At 47.2% G+C, this 14,353-nt stretch overlaps 1 protein-coding gene across 3 annotated transcripts in view; it reads left to right on the top strand.

Moving 5' to 3' along the window:
• Window positions 1-846: 846 nt before the first annotated feature.
• RTN4 (reticulon 4) overlaps window positions 847-14,353 on the top strand; it is a 50,809-nt gene continuing 37,302 nt past the window's right edge. Inside the window, exons 1-2 of one of the 3 annotated variants that reach the window (XM_083175211.1) lie at window positions 847-1,393; window positions 14,029-14,085. In XM_083175211.1, the coding sequence (XP_083031337.1) occupies window positions 1,036-1,393; window positions 14,029-14,085 (415 nt within the window). In that variant the 5' untranslated portion in view covers window positions 847-1,035. The remainder of the gene's footprint in view (window positions 1,394-14,028; window positions 14,086-14,353) is intronic. The other 2 variants (XM_083175212.1, XM_083175213.1) reach the window with 2 other exon arrangements.

The raw sequence follows: 14,353 nt of genomic DNA on the forward strand, positions 1-14,353 counted from the left end.
GTCACCCTAGATAAGAGCCTGGTTGTGCACTTCCTGTTACAGTGTAGAACAACAGTCGGGATCCCCACAGTCATTTACCTGATGTTGGGATCCCAACTGCCAAAACCCTGACACAGAGTCCTAATGACTGTCGGTATACACCACACCCACTTAGGAGGAGATGGCACATTGGGGTTACCCCCTGTAGTGACGCCACTGCCTAGTAGCATTTTAGACCTGGCAAAAAGGCAGGGAGGTGGCTTCCCAGTGGCAGCCATTATGCCGCTCTGGCATGTAATAAGTACATTAGTGCTTCCAGGTGGGAATTACTGCGGAATCGCTACAGGTGGTGAACTTTTATTGAGGCTGCCGCTTGTAAGGGCACTAACCTTGTACTAAATGACTCACTATATGGCACTATGGGACCCTGGTGGCGCCTTGTAAATGAAACCTATTACTATGCCACATTCAGCCCCTGACATTGGGATACATAGGTCCAGACATAGTTATTACTGGTTTTAGTATTTGTCACTCATTATATAAACTGTACACTGCTGGCAGGATGCATAAGCCTGAGAGAGCCATGTCTGAGCATGAAGCCAGCAGCAGCCACACTCTCTCTCACTGAGCTCCTCCACCAGCCAGCAATGGAAAGTGACTGTGCAGCCGCACCGCCTCCCTGTCTCTAGAATGCACCGAGGTGTAGCAGACCGTGCTGGTGTCCATGGCAACCACCATTTCTCCTCAGCTTCGCCCTCCGATTGGTCAATGATCCCCCCTGCTGGTCCCACCTCCGAAGCCTTCCCGCTCTGTGAGTGGCGGACAGGGCTGCCAGTCAGCAGATGCTCGGCGCTTCGGCTGGTTGTCTCCTCTCCTGCGAGGTGGGGGTGAGGCACCGCTGCCGCCATGATTGCTGCTCCTGGCAGAGCCTGAGTCACCAGGGCGTGTCTCCCTCCCCATCCTCCTGCATTGTTATCAGCGCTCGCCTCAGACGGGTGGCGCACTTCTTCTCCCCGGCAGCCGGCTTCCCACCGCACGCAGCTCCCGCCAGCCGCCATGGAGGACCAATCATCGCACGTCTCATCCAGCCGCGCCGGCCAGGATGCTCCGGGGATGCCGGAGGAGGAGGGGTACGGGCACCGGTACACCGACATGGACGACGTCCTGGACCTGACCGGGGGAGCCGGACAGTTCTCCAATCACCCCACCTTCTCCGTCTCCTTCCCGGCCAAGCCCCTGGAGGAGGACGAGGAGGAGGAGGACCGGAGGAGCTACTCGGACAGCCTGGAGCCGTCACCGGAGGACGAGGACCCCGACAGCATCGGCAGCAGCGTGCGCGTCCCGCCGGCCGTCACCCCCAGCGCGCCCGAGGAGGAGCCCCACCGGCCGGCCGCACCGTCCTCCGGCTCTGTGGGTGAGTGGTGGTCCGGGGCAGCTGCCCATGCCTTGGTAGAGGTCACCCCCCCCCCCCCCCCCCCCAATAGGGGGGCACCCAGAGGGGGGGTGGGGGGGGGGTATGAAATATATATATATATATTCATTAGTGTGCACACCTATGGTGAGGAAGTACCACACTATTCCAAATGTCGTGCATGCTGGGATATGTAGTCCCCCCTCCCTCTGCAGCTCGGGTGCCACATGTGTGCATGTACTCACTAGGTTTGGGACTGATTATAGGTGTGTATGTACTAAGCCTGGAAGGGCCGGATGTATCAAGCTTCAAAAAGTGATACAATGGAGAGTGATAAACAGCCAACCAATCAGCTACTAACTGTGACAGGCTGGGTTTGGAAAATGACAGTTGGGAGCTGGGTGTTGTTGCTCTCATCACAAGCCATCCGCTCCTGTCACTTGTCAAACACTGCCAGTAACACGGTAGATAGGAGCGGACTGGTTGGTACTTTATCTCTCTCTGCGGTTTAGTACATATGTCCCTCATCAGTCATGGAGTGGGTGCTTGCCATGTGTCACGTTATAGTTACACATCCTTTTTCCATATAGGCCCTAGCGTAGCTGACTGTGGGTATGACGGCCTGCTGCTTGGGAAGCACACGATGGATTAGTCATGTAAACCTATATATATTTATTGTGTGCAGGGTATAGAGGAGTTGGCACGTGAGAGGGCAGGAAAGCGCGAGTCTGCCACAGTTGGGGGTCGGACCTGGTAGGTGGCAGCTAGGGTGATAAACGACATGCGTGGAGTCGGAGATGGGAATATAGCTGCTCCTGCCATGAGTCAGGAACCAGATGTGACTACATGCCCCTCCTGTTCTCCAGCATGTCTGCCCTGCTGCAATGGACGACTTGTGTCTGAGCTGCATCCTTGCACAGTGCCGACTGCCCACCTCTGCCAACTCCTGTATCTGGCGGCCATGTTTCTATAAGGGGTGGGTGTGTGGTCAGTGAGTGTGCATAATAGATGTGGCGAGGTGGGGTCTGATGTGTGCCAGCTGCTGGGAGAAACCTGATTCATTGCTGAAGAACTGTCAGGGGTGCAGGAGCTGTGACTGTCAGGCTCCCTCATCCCTTCCCTCTAGTCATCTGATTCATCTTTATATACTCCAGTAGGTGTCTGCACCCAATACATTTTTATCGGATATTGTAACATTTGGGGTAATATCCTGCATGGTTTTTATGTTGCAAAATAATGCTGCAATACTACAGTAATTTGTGGGGAAATAGTGGTAACAATGTACAGCGTCATTTACAGACGACATTGCCTAGCACAGTGATGGCTAACCTGGATGCTCTGGCTGTTGCTGAACTACACATCCCAGCAGGCCCTGCTACAGTTTTACTATTTGGCCATGCTAAAACTGATGCGGGGCATGCTGGGATGTGTAGTTCAACAACAGCTGGAGTGTCAAGGTTAGCCATCACTGGCCTAGCAGAATGCCAGGGAGAGAATGCAGCTGAGGGGAGTAACCAATTAGCTGCGGTAATTATTTGGATGATAAAAATAGACCTATACTGTGATATTTTGGTCAGATGGTCATCAGGTTAATTAAATATAGGTCCATTTTTTTAATTTATTTTTTAAATCGTCCGAAAAAAGGACCCGCTGACATGCAAAAACCTGTGGCATCTGGGATAAGTTTCCAGATCCACACTATGTACCACTAGAAATTCGGTCAGCACTGTTTGGCAGGATCTGGCCACACTGCTGTGTGAGACCCCCACACAGCATCCTTGCGGCAGCGGGACCCGCTTGGCCGCTGTGTGTGGCCCCAGCTTTAGAGGGCAGGTTATCAGGGATTATACTTGGTATACCTAAAGCACCAGAAGGAGGATAGCTCCGGCGAACCGGTTAGCAGCGGTAAATTACTGCATTTAATAGGATACCCTCATAGTTATGTAGTTGGTGAACTCTCACTTATTTCCCTTTTCCACTGCTACGATAATCTTAGTGAAAGGGTAATTGAAAAATAGTCCAGGTCCAGTGACCTGGAACGAGGGGGGATAGAATAGGCCGCAGTGTGGAGCGGCTGCAAGGGGCTTCAGTGTGCTCACCTCACTGTTGTGCTCCTGACAGTTGGGATTTCAGTGTCGGAGAAATGACCGTCGGAATCCCGCATTTCGTTAAGTTATCGGATACCTGAAATCCGACCCTGGCAGCTATCGGTGTTGGTGCACTGTGAACAGCATGTCCCAGGTTAAAAAATGCTGATTGGCTGTGTATACGCACGTCTGCCTGAAGGGAGTGTCTTTAAGTGACATGGGGGTGGGGCCAGGGTTCATTGCAAATGAGACTGACCCAGGGGTAACCCTGATCCAAAGTGCATTGTAAACCGTGTATGAACCGGTTCTGACTTAGGTGTGAACTGTGCCTGGAAACCGGGGTCACATCTGGATTTATAGTTAGAAAACTGATATTAGAAAGATCAATTAATGCTTGAACCGTGTGTATCTGGGTTTAGGAATGTTCACACAACCCATGTTTGTTTTGGGGCTTTTTGCATTTGATGCTTTCGATAATTACTGTTTACCCACAAGTGATGGGGAAGTAACTTGTATCTGTAGTATTACCATGTACCTGTGCGCAGTATGTTGGTGTCCATTGACTACAGTAACCTGCATGATCCCTACAGTATGCCGTCATCAGGTAGATGACTATGTGTTGGTTAGTATGTAATGTTCACTGTAGATCAGACTGTTGTTAATGACGACGACTGATATATCACGAGGTCTCTGAAGCCTTAGATTACAGCGTGATGGTAAATACAGAGTACTTTTATCTGATGTCTTCTCAGTACAGTGTGTTACTCTGCGGAAATTATATAAACCAGCTATAGTGAATCACAAGAGGCAATAAATAGAAGATGGAGATATATATTTATATTATCCTGCAGACACTTATTTGATGGTCAGAGGGCCAAATGCACCAAGCTTCAACAAGTGATAACCCCAGCCAATCAGCTCCTAACTCTCATTTGCCTGTAACATGGCATTTAGGAGCTGGTTGTTCAACACTCTATACTTGCACTTTTTGAAACATGTTGCATCTGGCCCACCAGAGTCCTGAGGTGGCAAGCGGAAATGTTCAAGCAGTTGGCTGTTTGGGCACCTAGGCACCACTTTGTGTTGTGTCTGATTGGTTAGACCGGTTTAGTAGCTTTGCGCAGGCTCCTGCTCAGTGTGTGAGCTAAAAGCCGATTGAGTGTCTAGAAACAAAAAGATGTTTGGGGACCACCAGGGGTTCAATGGGCTCAATCCAATTAAATGCGAAGGTTGTGGTGTGCCGGTTGCTAGTGTTCCAAAGGCACCCAAACTCGCACACTTTGCTGGCTGCTGATTCGCTAATCAGATTTCATTGCACTTAACTGTATTGAGCCGAATATATATGGTTCCTCAAATCTCTATTAAGGGGGGTATTCAATCTCCCGCCGCCATTCCCGATGGGAGAAATGGTGGCGGGGCCTACTCAATGCTGTCTTCCCCGACAGCATTGAACAGGGATCTCGGCAGAACGTGCTTAACTTTACAAGCAGACGGGGACGTACTTCTGGTAATTTTCGAGCTCCTGGTCGCTTCTCGCAGCCACGCCCTCTTCTCAGCGCTTCGCAGGCGGGACATTGAATACCGCCTGCAAAATCACAGTTGAGCCGGCCAAGAACAGGATAGCCCAACAGTCGTGACCCTACATTGAATACCTTCCTAAGAGTTCAGTGTTTGGTGACTATGCCGTAGTGGGTTTCAGTGTGCAGAATACAAACAGTGCCATCCTGCTGTACAGCATTTAGACAGGGGCTGAGTAAGTGTTATTAGCCTAATCCACCCCATACCCGCACCATGACCCTCCACATAAGTGCCTAACCCAACATTCCTACTCTTACTGCCTAAAGATGGCCATACACCCCTGCGATGTGTCGCAGCAGTGTAGGACCAGCTGATGTATCACATGCGACCCCTGTTCCCTGCCACTGGGAGGAGGGTCAGCGTTTGTGACTGCACATCGGACCTGAGGGGACATCAAAGCCATCCGATTTCTCACCCCGATCCATTGGGAACAGGTGAAATTGTCCCAAATCGGCTTTGTGTATGGGGGCCTTGACACTAATGCTGGGTACACACCAAAACGATTTGGGCACAATCCCATCAATCTGGATCCAATTCAGACCGATTGGATGCAGATTGGGTCAAAACCGTCTGGTCGGATCCGAATTTGATCTGATTCTGATCCTACCCGCTGCAGGTACTGTAGGATCTGTATAAGATCCATTCATCTGATGGAATCGGATCGTATGCAAATCAGATCGCACGATTTGCTTATGATTTTCATCCAATCCAAATCGTTTTGGTGTGTACCCAGCATAACACATTCTATTTAGTACATAACCCTTACCTTCCCACCCCAAAATCTCCCTAAATCCCACTTATTCCCGAACCTCTGTAAAATCAGCCTATTTTAGTGTGTTCTGCTAAATAAGCACATTCTAACCCGAACCTGCAGCTACCTTATGAATTCATTTTGCGTCAAGTATATTACACCTGGGTTGTTTTCCCACCTATAGTTGTTTATATTTTGCTTGTGTTTTTGTTCTTCTTAGTTCTGCTGTATATGACCTATTAATGTTCTGGTTGAGTTTGCAGTCTAGAAGGCCGAGGAGAGATGTCAGTAGTTTTGCTATATTGGTACTGACCAAGCTTGATATGATGAGACGGGCAGTGACCTGGCTGGGCAGAGCGCAGAGCCCATCGGCAGTGATGTAGTGGAAGTGTGTGTGTGTGGTTGGCTTTCCATCTCCGTCCTGTTGGCCTATATGAGGAATACATTGCTATGTGTGGCTGCACAGTAATCACCGCCGTGGTGAGGGAGTGAGATCCAGCTGGCAGAGGTTTCAGCAGAGAATAGTCATTGTTATTTATATACGCCCTTTAAAGGCCCATACACACTGGGTGACTTTGAGCTGAAAGTCGCTCAAAACAGGAGGTTTGAGCGGCATTCAGCTCAAAGGCGCCCAGTGTGTATGGCCCGGCGGTGAGTACTGCTGCGCGCTCCCGCAACATCGCCGGGAAAGCCGTTCATCTGCTGGTTATACCAGCAGATGAGCAGCTTTCAGGATGGCTTTGCATAGCGCTGTGCTATGCACTGTGTGCTTCTCCCCCCTCCGCTGGTGCCAGGCAGGGGGAAAGCCGCTCAGTGTGTATGCACTGAGCAGCTTTCCCCGCAGCGATGATTCTCATCATCGCTGTCCATACATGCTGGGCATAGTCACCCTGTGTTTATGGACCTTAAGGTTCTCATTGTGGAAGGAAACTGGAGGAAGCAAATGTGGGGAGAGCATGAAGACTCCACACAGGTACATGGCGGGAACTAACCCCAGGTCTAGAGTACTATGGGCAGTAATGCCAACCATTATACCAGCTGTGCTACCATACGCTATTTGGAACATGGATTCGGAATCTGTCGTGTTTGAACCTGATAGTTTAGGTGCAAGGGAGGATTCTACCAATTGAAGTTCTAGACAATTTGGGGCGTTCAGTTGTGGGTGAAGGAAGAGCGTTTCCATTGCTTTATTTATATGCTGACAACAGCACCGTATCTTACCCCTCGCAGAACTCTGAATTTGCACAAATCGGTTGACATCCCTATGGGGTTACAAACAGTTTTGTGTGAAAAACTATTTCTATTGGGCTGAAGTGTACATGCGACAGGGTGTACTTGGTAAAGGTGCATAAACACTGGGCGTACTTGCACAGCCTGTATGGACAGCAATAATGGGGACCCATATAAGCAATTTTCCCAGAGGTGGACGGCTTTCCGTAGCAGGGCACTATGGAAAGCTGTCCACCCTATCACTCATCTGCTGGTAATACCAGCAGATGATGGGCAGCGGCTGGCGGTGATGCGGGAGCACAAGGCCGTACACACTGGGCGGCTTTTGAGCTGAAAGCGACTCAAACAGAACTGAGCTGCTTTCGGTACAAAATCGCCAGTGTGTTTGGGCCTTAAGGGACACTTTGCAATTATTTGCTGTTAAAAGGGGTACAAGAAAAGAGTTGAGGTACTTTGATGTAGAATATGCAGCTGTTGCCTTATAGGCCTCCTGGTAATTCATGGCAAAGGTGTTATTGCTGGAAAAATGTGGCAAATGGATGTGTTTTACCTTAAGGCATCTAGCTTTGGAACGCTGTAGAGTCACTGGCTCCTGTCCCATGGTGCTGCTGGGTAGTGTAGTGGTTGCCGCAGGACAGAGACTACACAGGCACAACATCATTTCCTGCACTCAGCTGCTTCCTGGGTTCTTTTTGCAGCATCACAAGTGCAGCACCTTGTGATGTATCGGCTTTCTGGCTACATGTAACCGAATAGAGCGTCTCTCACCAAATTAATTTGATGCAGTTTCCAAGTGAGCATTTCCAGGATGAAGACGCAAGCAGAAGCTCGTATTGCATGTGTAATATCGGCTGAACTTTGTAAGCCCCAGCATCTATTGGCTACTCTAGGGAGGCTCTGTCCATCTTCGCAATCTCTGACCGGAATGTGTGTGTTCTATTTTAGCAGTTAATGCAAATATATTTCACACACCTCATTTAATGATCAATAATCTCTGGCAGAATGGGGAAAGTGGTGCATTATTATGTTTTCCTCTTTCCAAGTTGGGTGCACTGCAGGTTAGCTATTTCCTTTAGTCATGTGACTGATAAATGCGGCTCAATGTATCTGCTGCGCGGCGCTGTCTGACTGTACACCTGGATGGCTACACTGGATGAGGTCTAACTGGTGCCCTTGCTTGGTCCCCATATTTCTGGGAATCCGACTGCTCAGAGTGATAGCAGTCTACTACTTATGGTAATTGTCGCCCTTTCCATTTTTGTGGAGTCTTAGCTGGGCTTGCAGCACTTGCTCTTCTTTTGGGTCTGCAATAGTAAATAAAATATACATGTAAAAGACTTTGGGGGCATTTGATTAAAAGAGCTGGACGCAGTGTGGTGTGGGGAATGGCCATCGATACGAAATCATCGATGGTTTACGGTCAATGTAGAATAGTTTTGCCATGAATGGGGGAGAACCAGAAGTTGTTGTTGGGATCGCCCCATCTCTGTCATCAGGGCTGAAACCCTCTCGCTTGACCAGCAGGTCTCCAGCGCTTCCCCGGATGAATGCATCGCAGTGTCTATTTTGAAACGGTTGAGTTTCTAGGTACATGTTTAAAATTACATCTCTGGTATTGGGTTCCGTGCGTACATACAGTCATTATACACATTACCCAGACATGCTATCTAGTACAACGTGGGATGCTGAAGTGCGGCAGTATCTCCTTTCCTTCTTATTAGGCTGGGTACTGACCAGTGACTTGTGTTCTATTACAGAGCACATATTTAGCCCATCTTCTCTGAACAGAAAGTAAAGTTCTAAAGAAGTCGCCTGTTTTTCTATAATCCATTTGCCTCACACCTAAGGACCATTAAACCTAAATGACAGCGTGAACTTGGTGATAAAGGAGACTTTCATTCATTTCATAATGTTTGCTTGTATTTATTTTAGTCCAAGTTATCCCCCCTATTAGCCAGTCAGGCACATCATTGTTCCCTGCAGTGTCCTTGAACAGGGCGGTGGCATTGGAAGGTTGCCCTTTTTACTGTAGAAACACAGCATTAATAATTAGGAGGGACGGAGGAATGTTCAGCCTAGCACAGGGCGACCAGAGGGCATCCCCCCTGCTACTATCTCGCCCAGGGAGCCAGCGACGTCACCAATTTATAACATTTAGTTTCAGAATATGTCCAGTACCCACGGGGTAGTTCCCAGTATCGGATATTGGGATTGTTGGAGTACAATTGCCTTGTACAGTGTAAGATACGAATAGGAACAATGAGATGGATACTGGATTACGATCCGTTCCCAAGTATTTAGGGAGCTTGCATCGGCTGTCAGGCAGAGCATATACACTGGGCAATATAATGATCGCTGTCACTCAGAGTTGTCAAATTTAATGATATCGCTCCGTATATCGCCTAGTGCAGGCATATCCAAACTGTGGCCCTCCAGCTGTTGACACTACACATCCCAGCATGCCTTGCCATAGTTTTAGCATTCCCTAAGAGCAAAACTGCAGCAAGGCATGATGGGACTTGTGAAACTACAACAGCTGGAGGGCCATAGTTTGGACATGCCTGGCTTACTGTGTACAGGACTAAATTCTCTCCATAGCAGGTGACCAGGTAGCAGTGTGTGTCAGATCTTGGGTGAGATGCTCAGAGCTCATGTCTTAATCATGTGTAATGGACATACTGGTAATTAAACGCCTTTTATTTGCCAGGAATATTATGGGTTTATGTGATATAATCTAATTCCTAGTATAGGCCAGTCTACATGGCCATATATTGGATAGAAAATCTGTACTGTATGCAAATTAGTAATATCTTGTGAGTGCTGATCCCTAAAAGCATTAGCCTATGCCCCGCCTTCCCTGATCTCACATGGTGGTGGGCGGAGTCAGAAACTGTTCCACTTTGTCAGGATAAGGAAACAATTGGTTATTAAAGTTCAATCCAACATTTTGCCTCTCCCAGCATCGGAATGACATGAAATAATGCAAGTGCTCTTTTCTGTCCCTTTTTTATTTATATTTTTATTTAACTGTTGTGTTGTTGTTTTTTTGGTGGTTCTTGTCTTATATTTTTTCCCTGTAAAGGTAACCCTGGCAGAGTGCCCGTGGCAAAAGTTTTACAAGGAATAACTTACCTGGCTTTGCCCTGTATATTAATGCTGTTTTACTGGCGTAAAGTACTTGCTGGAATTCCTGCACATCCTGCAGCCCTTTGGTTCATTAGCATTCGTCATAAGGACCCCATCCACTTCCTGTGCTGTCATGTTGGTGGGGTTGTTGGACATTGGCCCCCTACTCACTAGTTCTGGAACTTGTCCGCTGTTGCTGCTTACCACTGTCTGGCCTAGATCTGTTAGACTTGGCTGCGGAACAGCATGAGAATTGTCTTTTGTTTGTGTTTGGCTTTCCAAATCTTGTGCCGACTTTCAAGAAGTGCTGAAGCCGTCACATGTTGCCGATATCCTATTCTCCTGTGCCTGGCTGTCAGTGTTTGGATGATCATATTTGGGAAGAGGCCACGCTTTCATGCAGGGAACAAAGAAACCTTGTTTTCCAATGTTTGCAATTAGAATATTAGACAATGGGGAGGTTCCGTTGCTTTGCATGGTTTCCAGCTGACTGCATTGTGCTGGCTATTACCACTTCTTAATGAGCTAGCTGCTGGTGGAACTGGGGGGCAGTAAAGCTGTGCAGGTCTTTTTGGCCTTTTTTGTTTTTGGAAAACTATCAAAATAAGTTAACGTCTTTTTAAAGGCTGTGTTTTGTGGCGCTTTTTCTGAGCTACACAAAGGTGTGGAAATCTCGTGCACATTTAATTACCCAATTTAAATATATTTTGTCTGCTGTAAGACGCTGGTATTGGGGGTGGGGGTGAGACCCTTCCAGCTCCACCAACATTTCCTTCACTAGCCCTCTAGTCCAAGAAGTCCTGGTATTATTGGGATACAGTCAATATGTATTGGGTCAACCACTAAGTAAGTCGACACCTGAAATATGTTGGCATGTTTAAGGTAGATTGGAGCTGAAAGTCAACACAAGCAATTCACAATGGTACGGTCGTCATGAATTTTGATGTGTTTTTTTGCCGACGGACGGTAATCATGCCCTACTTGTAAAGTAGTGTGCCGCGCCCGAAGCATGGCGAGTGCAGCGGTACACTTTGACGTTGTCCATGGCGGCTATGTCGACATTCAGGACAAAACCCTGTGAAACTCATGTCGACCTAATGCCTACGTTTACCTTCCAATCCTGTTGACAACCTATTTCAGGTGTAGACCTAATCCTTGTTGACCTCAGTGGTCGGCCCAATGCATGCCAACCTAAATCGGATCGACGCATACCCAATTTATTTACCACACCCAGGCTAGTCAACATGGGTGTGATATATAATAATGTCGACTGTGTCTAGTTTGACCCCAAAAGGTTGACATGGAAAAAGTCGACTTGGGGGTTTCACAAATTTATCACATAAGGGGTCTTGGTATACTGCTAGTGTGTACAGGTAACACACATTTATTATAACATAATCCCATTCTCTGCCATAATCCTGTACATCATTATTCATGTAGATCTTAAAGGGAAACGGCAAACAATTGGTCAAATTCTAGAATCCCCAGTTGCCGATGGTGGGTAATAGGCTCGGCGGGGCTATCTAACTAGCTCTGAAAACCACACCATGCTGTGGCTTATTGGGGATGTTGTCTTGTTTGCCTCAGGCAAGTGAAGCAAAATCCCCAAAGGATGCCCCATTATGACAGGGAAAACTAGGCTGCGGCTTCCAAAAGCACACAGGAGAGCTTGTCTGGGAATCCAAATTGGATAGCACGACTTTAAAATACTTTTGGGGGAAAGTGCGGAAAAATAGTTTTATTTATTTTGTACCCGATTATTTTATCAGGGATAATAGAATATCCTCGCATGTCTTCATTTTATAGGGAACCTTGTAATACAAAGTGAAAAACCAAATCCAGTCATCTCTTTGAATTCTAAAGGTTCCTGGTAGTGATAATACTGCGCCTCTTAGAATCTCCTCCACCGCAGAATATAAATCCATAACCTTTTCCTATTGTACTTTGATCAGTTCAATTGAAGAGATCTCCCAGAGGTGCTCTGCATCGTTTCTACACCAGTAGAGATTAATAGGCACGTTACATTCAGCGAGTCTTACATTTGTCTACATTTCCATATGGCACTGAGGGATTTATGTACTAGAAAGTGTTGGTTTTATTTTTTTTCCTTCAGGACTTACACGGGAGAATTCAGTTGATATATTTTTTTTTTAAAGGGGGGGGTGTTCAATCTCCCGCCGCTATTCCCTTTGGGGGGAAATGGCAGTGGGATCTTGGCAGAACGTGTCCCACTTTACAAGCAGTCAGGCACGTTCTGCTGGGAATTGTCAAGCTTCTGGCAGCAGCTTGACTATTTCCAGCCGCATCTTGCGGCCACGCCCTCTTTTTGGCGCTCGGCAGGCGTACCGCCTGCTGAGCTGACTGCAAGCCGCATGAGACTGGGACCGGGTCACGGCTGTTGGGATAGCCCGACAGTCGTGACGCCAGATTGAATACCCCTTTAAAGGCCCCCATACACTATGCGATTTGGGCCCGATTTCACCCGATTACAAACAAATTGAACCTGATTGACTCGAGATTTATCCTATGTGCAGGAGGTTCAAGCTCTTCCAATCTCTTGGTTATACCCAATGGCAAGGGATTGTGTCTACACATCAGGCACATCAGATTTTGTCAGATAAATTGACTCAAATTGGATCAAATCTTACAAAATCTCACAAGTGTAAGGGGCCCTTTAGTGTTACGCTGAATCTTGTCGGTTTGTGAAAATGCCATGTAAATGTAAATCCAGCCCTTAGCATTATTACTCCGGTGAGCAGAGTGTGACAGACTCCTGTGGTAACGTTACCCAGGGCTGGATCTGTGAGTGCAGTTGACAAAAGATAGCTGTGAGCCTGTGAAATATTTTGTGTGATGGGTCATCGGTCACTGGAATACACACATCAACATTTCCTACTATAGCAACTCCCAGTACATGTCTCTTAGTCATAATTTATAGCTTACAATTCTGTGAACAGCCATCTTTTCTGGAAAGTAGGACATCTGTTGGTGACTACGTATCTTCCCTAGTCTAGATATTTGTCATGTGTGTAAGTGCGCTGCTGATCTGGATACACCCAATATGTCGTCCGGTGGTGGTATGTTATCTATGATCTTGCTGCAGGCTCATCTGCTACCTGAATAAAACATGTCCCACAGTACCAGTGTTTCTTAAGCTGTATGCCTAGACATCTGGGGTTAGTAGTCCAGGACCAAAACTCATTTTGTGGTCAAAGTAATAGGCAAAACCAGTGACCGTGGCTGCCAATCATAAAATATGTGGACAATTGGAACCACATCTATTTCCTGTGCCACATATTGGAACCATAAGGTTGATCGTTTCAGGAAACACTTTGTTATAGAAAATGGGGTGACTGGTGCCTTTTTGGGTGTAGTTTTTAGGGCTCATACACACGGGGAGACTTGGTGTGCTTACCGATCCAGGCTAGTCAGATCTTGGCACACATGGCTTGCTAGATCGCCCATACATGGTGTAGTATCACTATGGGACATACACACGTAGCAATCTGTGCTTAATTACGCTCTAGTCAGATTGCTTGGAAAACATGCTGTTATCGCCCTGCGCGTTTGCCTGGTTACACTTAAACAAAACTAAAGTACTCAGAAATCCCATATTTAAGCTCTGCAAATCACATGGGAGATGTCTGCGCACTAAAATGTGTTGAGGTCTCTGGATCACAGGTAATGGGGTGATGTTTGCTGTCCTAGATGCAGGCCCTGTTTCCCTATAATGTAATGTTGATGATTAAGCATTGTTCTGTTCCCTATAATGCAATGTTTAATCCTCATCATTATTCTGTGTTCTATTGTCTTGTGGGGTCGTCTTCTGTGTTCTCTGCTTAGGTCTTGTTTTGTTTGTTTTTCAGATGTGAACCTCTTTCCTCTTCCTGCTTCATCTGCTCCTCTGACGCAGTCCTCTGCAGGCAAGTCCTTCTATGCTACTGACACTGCTTCTCCTCTGTACATCTCATTTCCTGCTCTCCAACTTGGGTGCACCTGTAGAACTCTTCATGGGGGAAAGGAGCCAAGCCGCATGTTATTTCTAGAGTAATAGAAGTGGGTCTGGATGTTCCTTCACCCTATTTCTAGCCCCATAACGATGTCATTCATCTCAGACCTCCCAATATGGTTTAAATATATTTCAACCAATTTGTTTTTCCTTAATGGTAGTATTTAAAATATCTAGTTGTC

This window comes from Crinia signifera, chromosome 3, assembly GCF_055691185.1.
Source record: "Crinia signifera chromosome 3, ASM5569118v1, whole genome shotgun sequence".
NCBI lineage: Eukaryota > Metazoa > Chordata > Amphibia > Anura > Myobatrachidae > Crinia > Crinia signifera.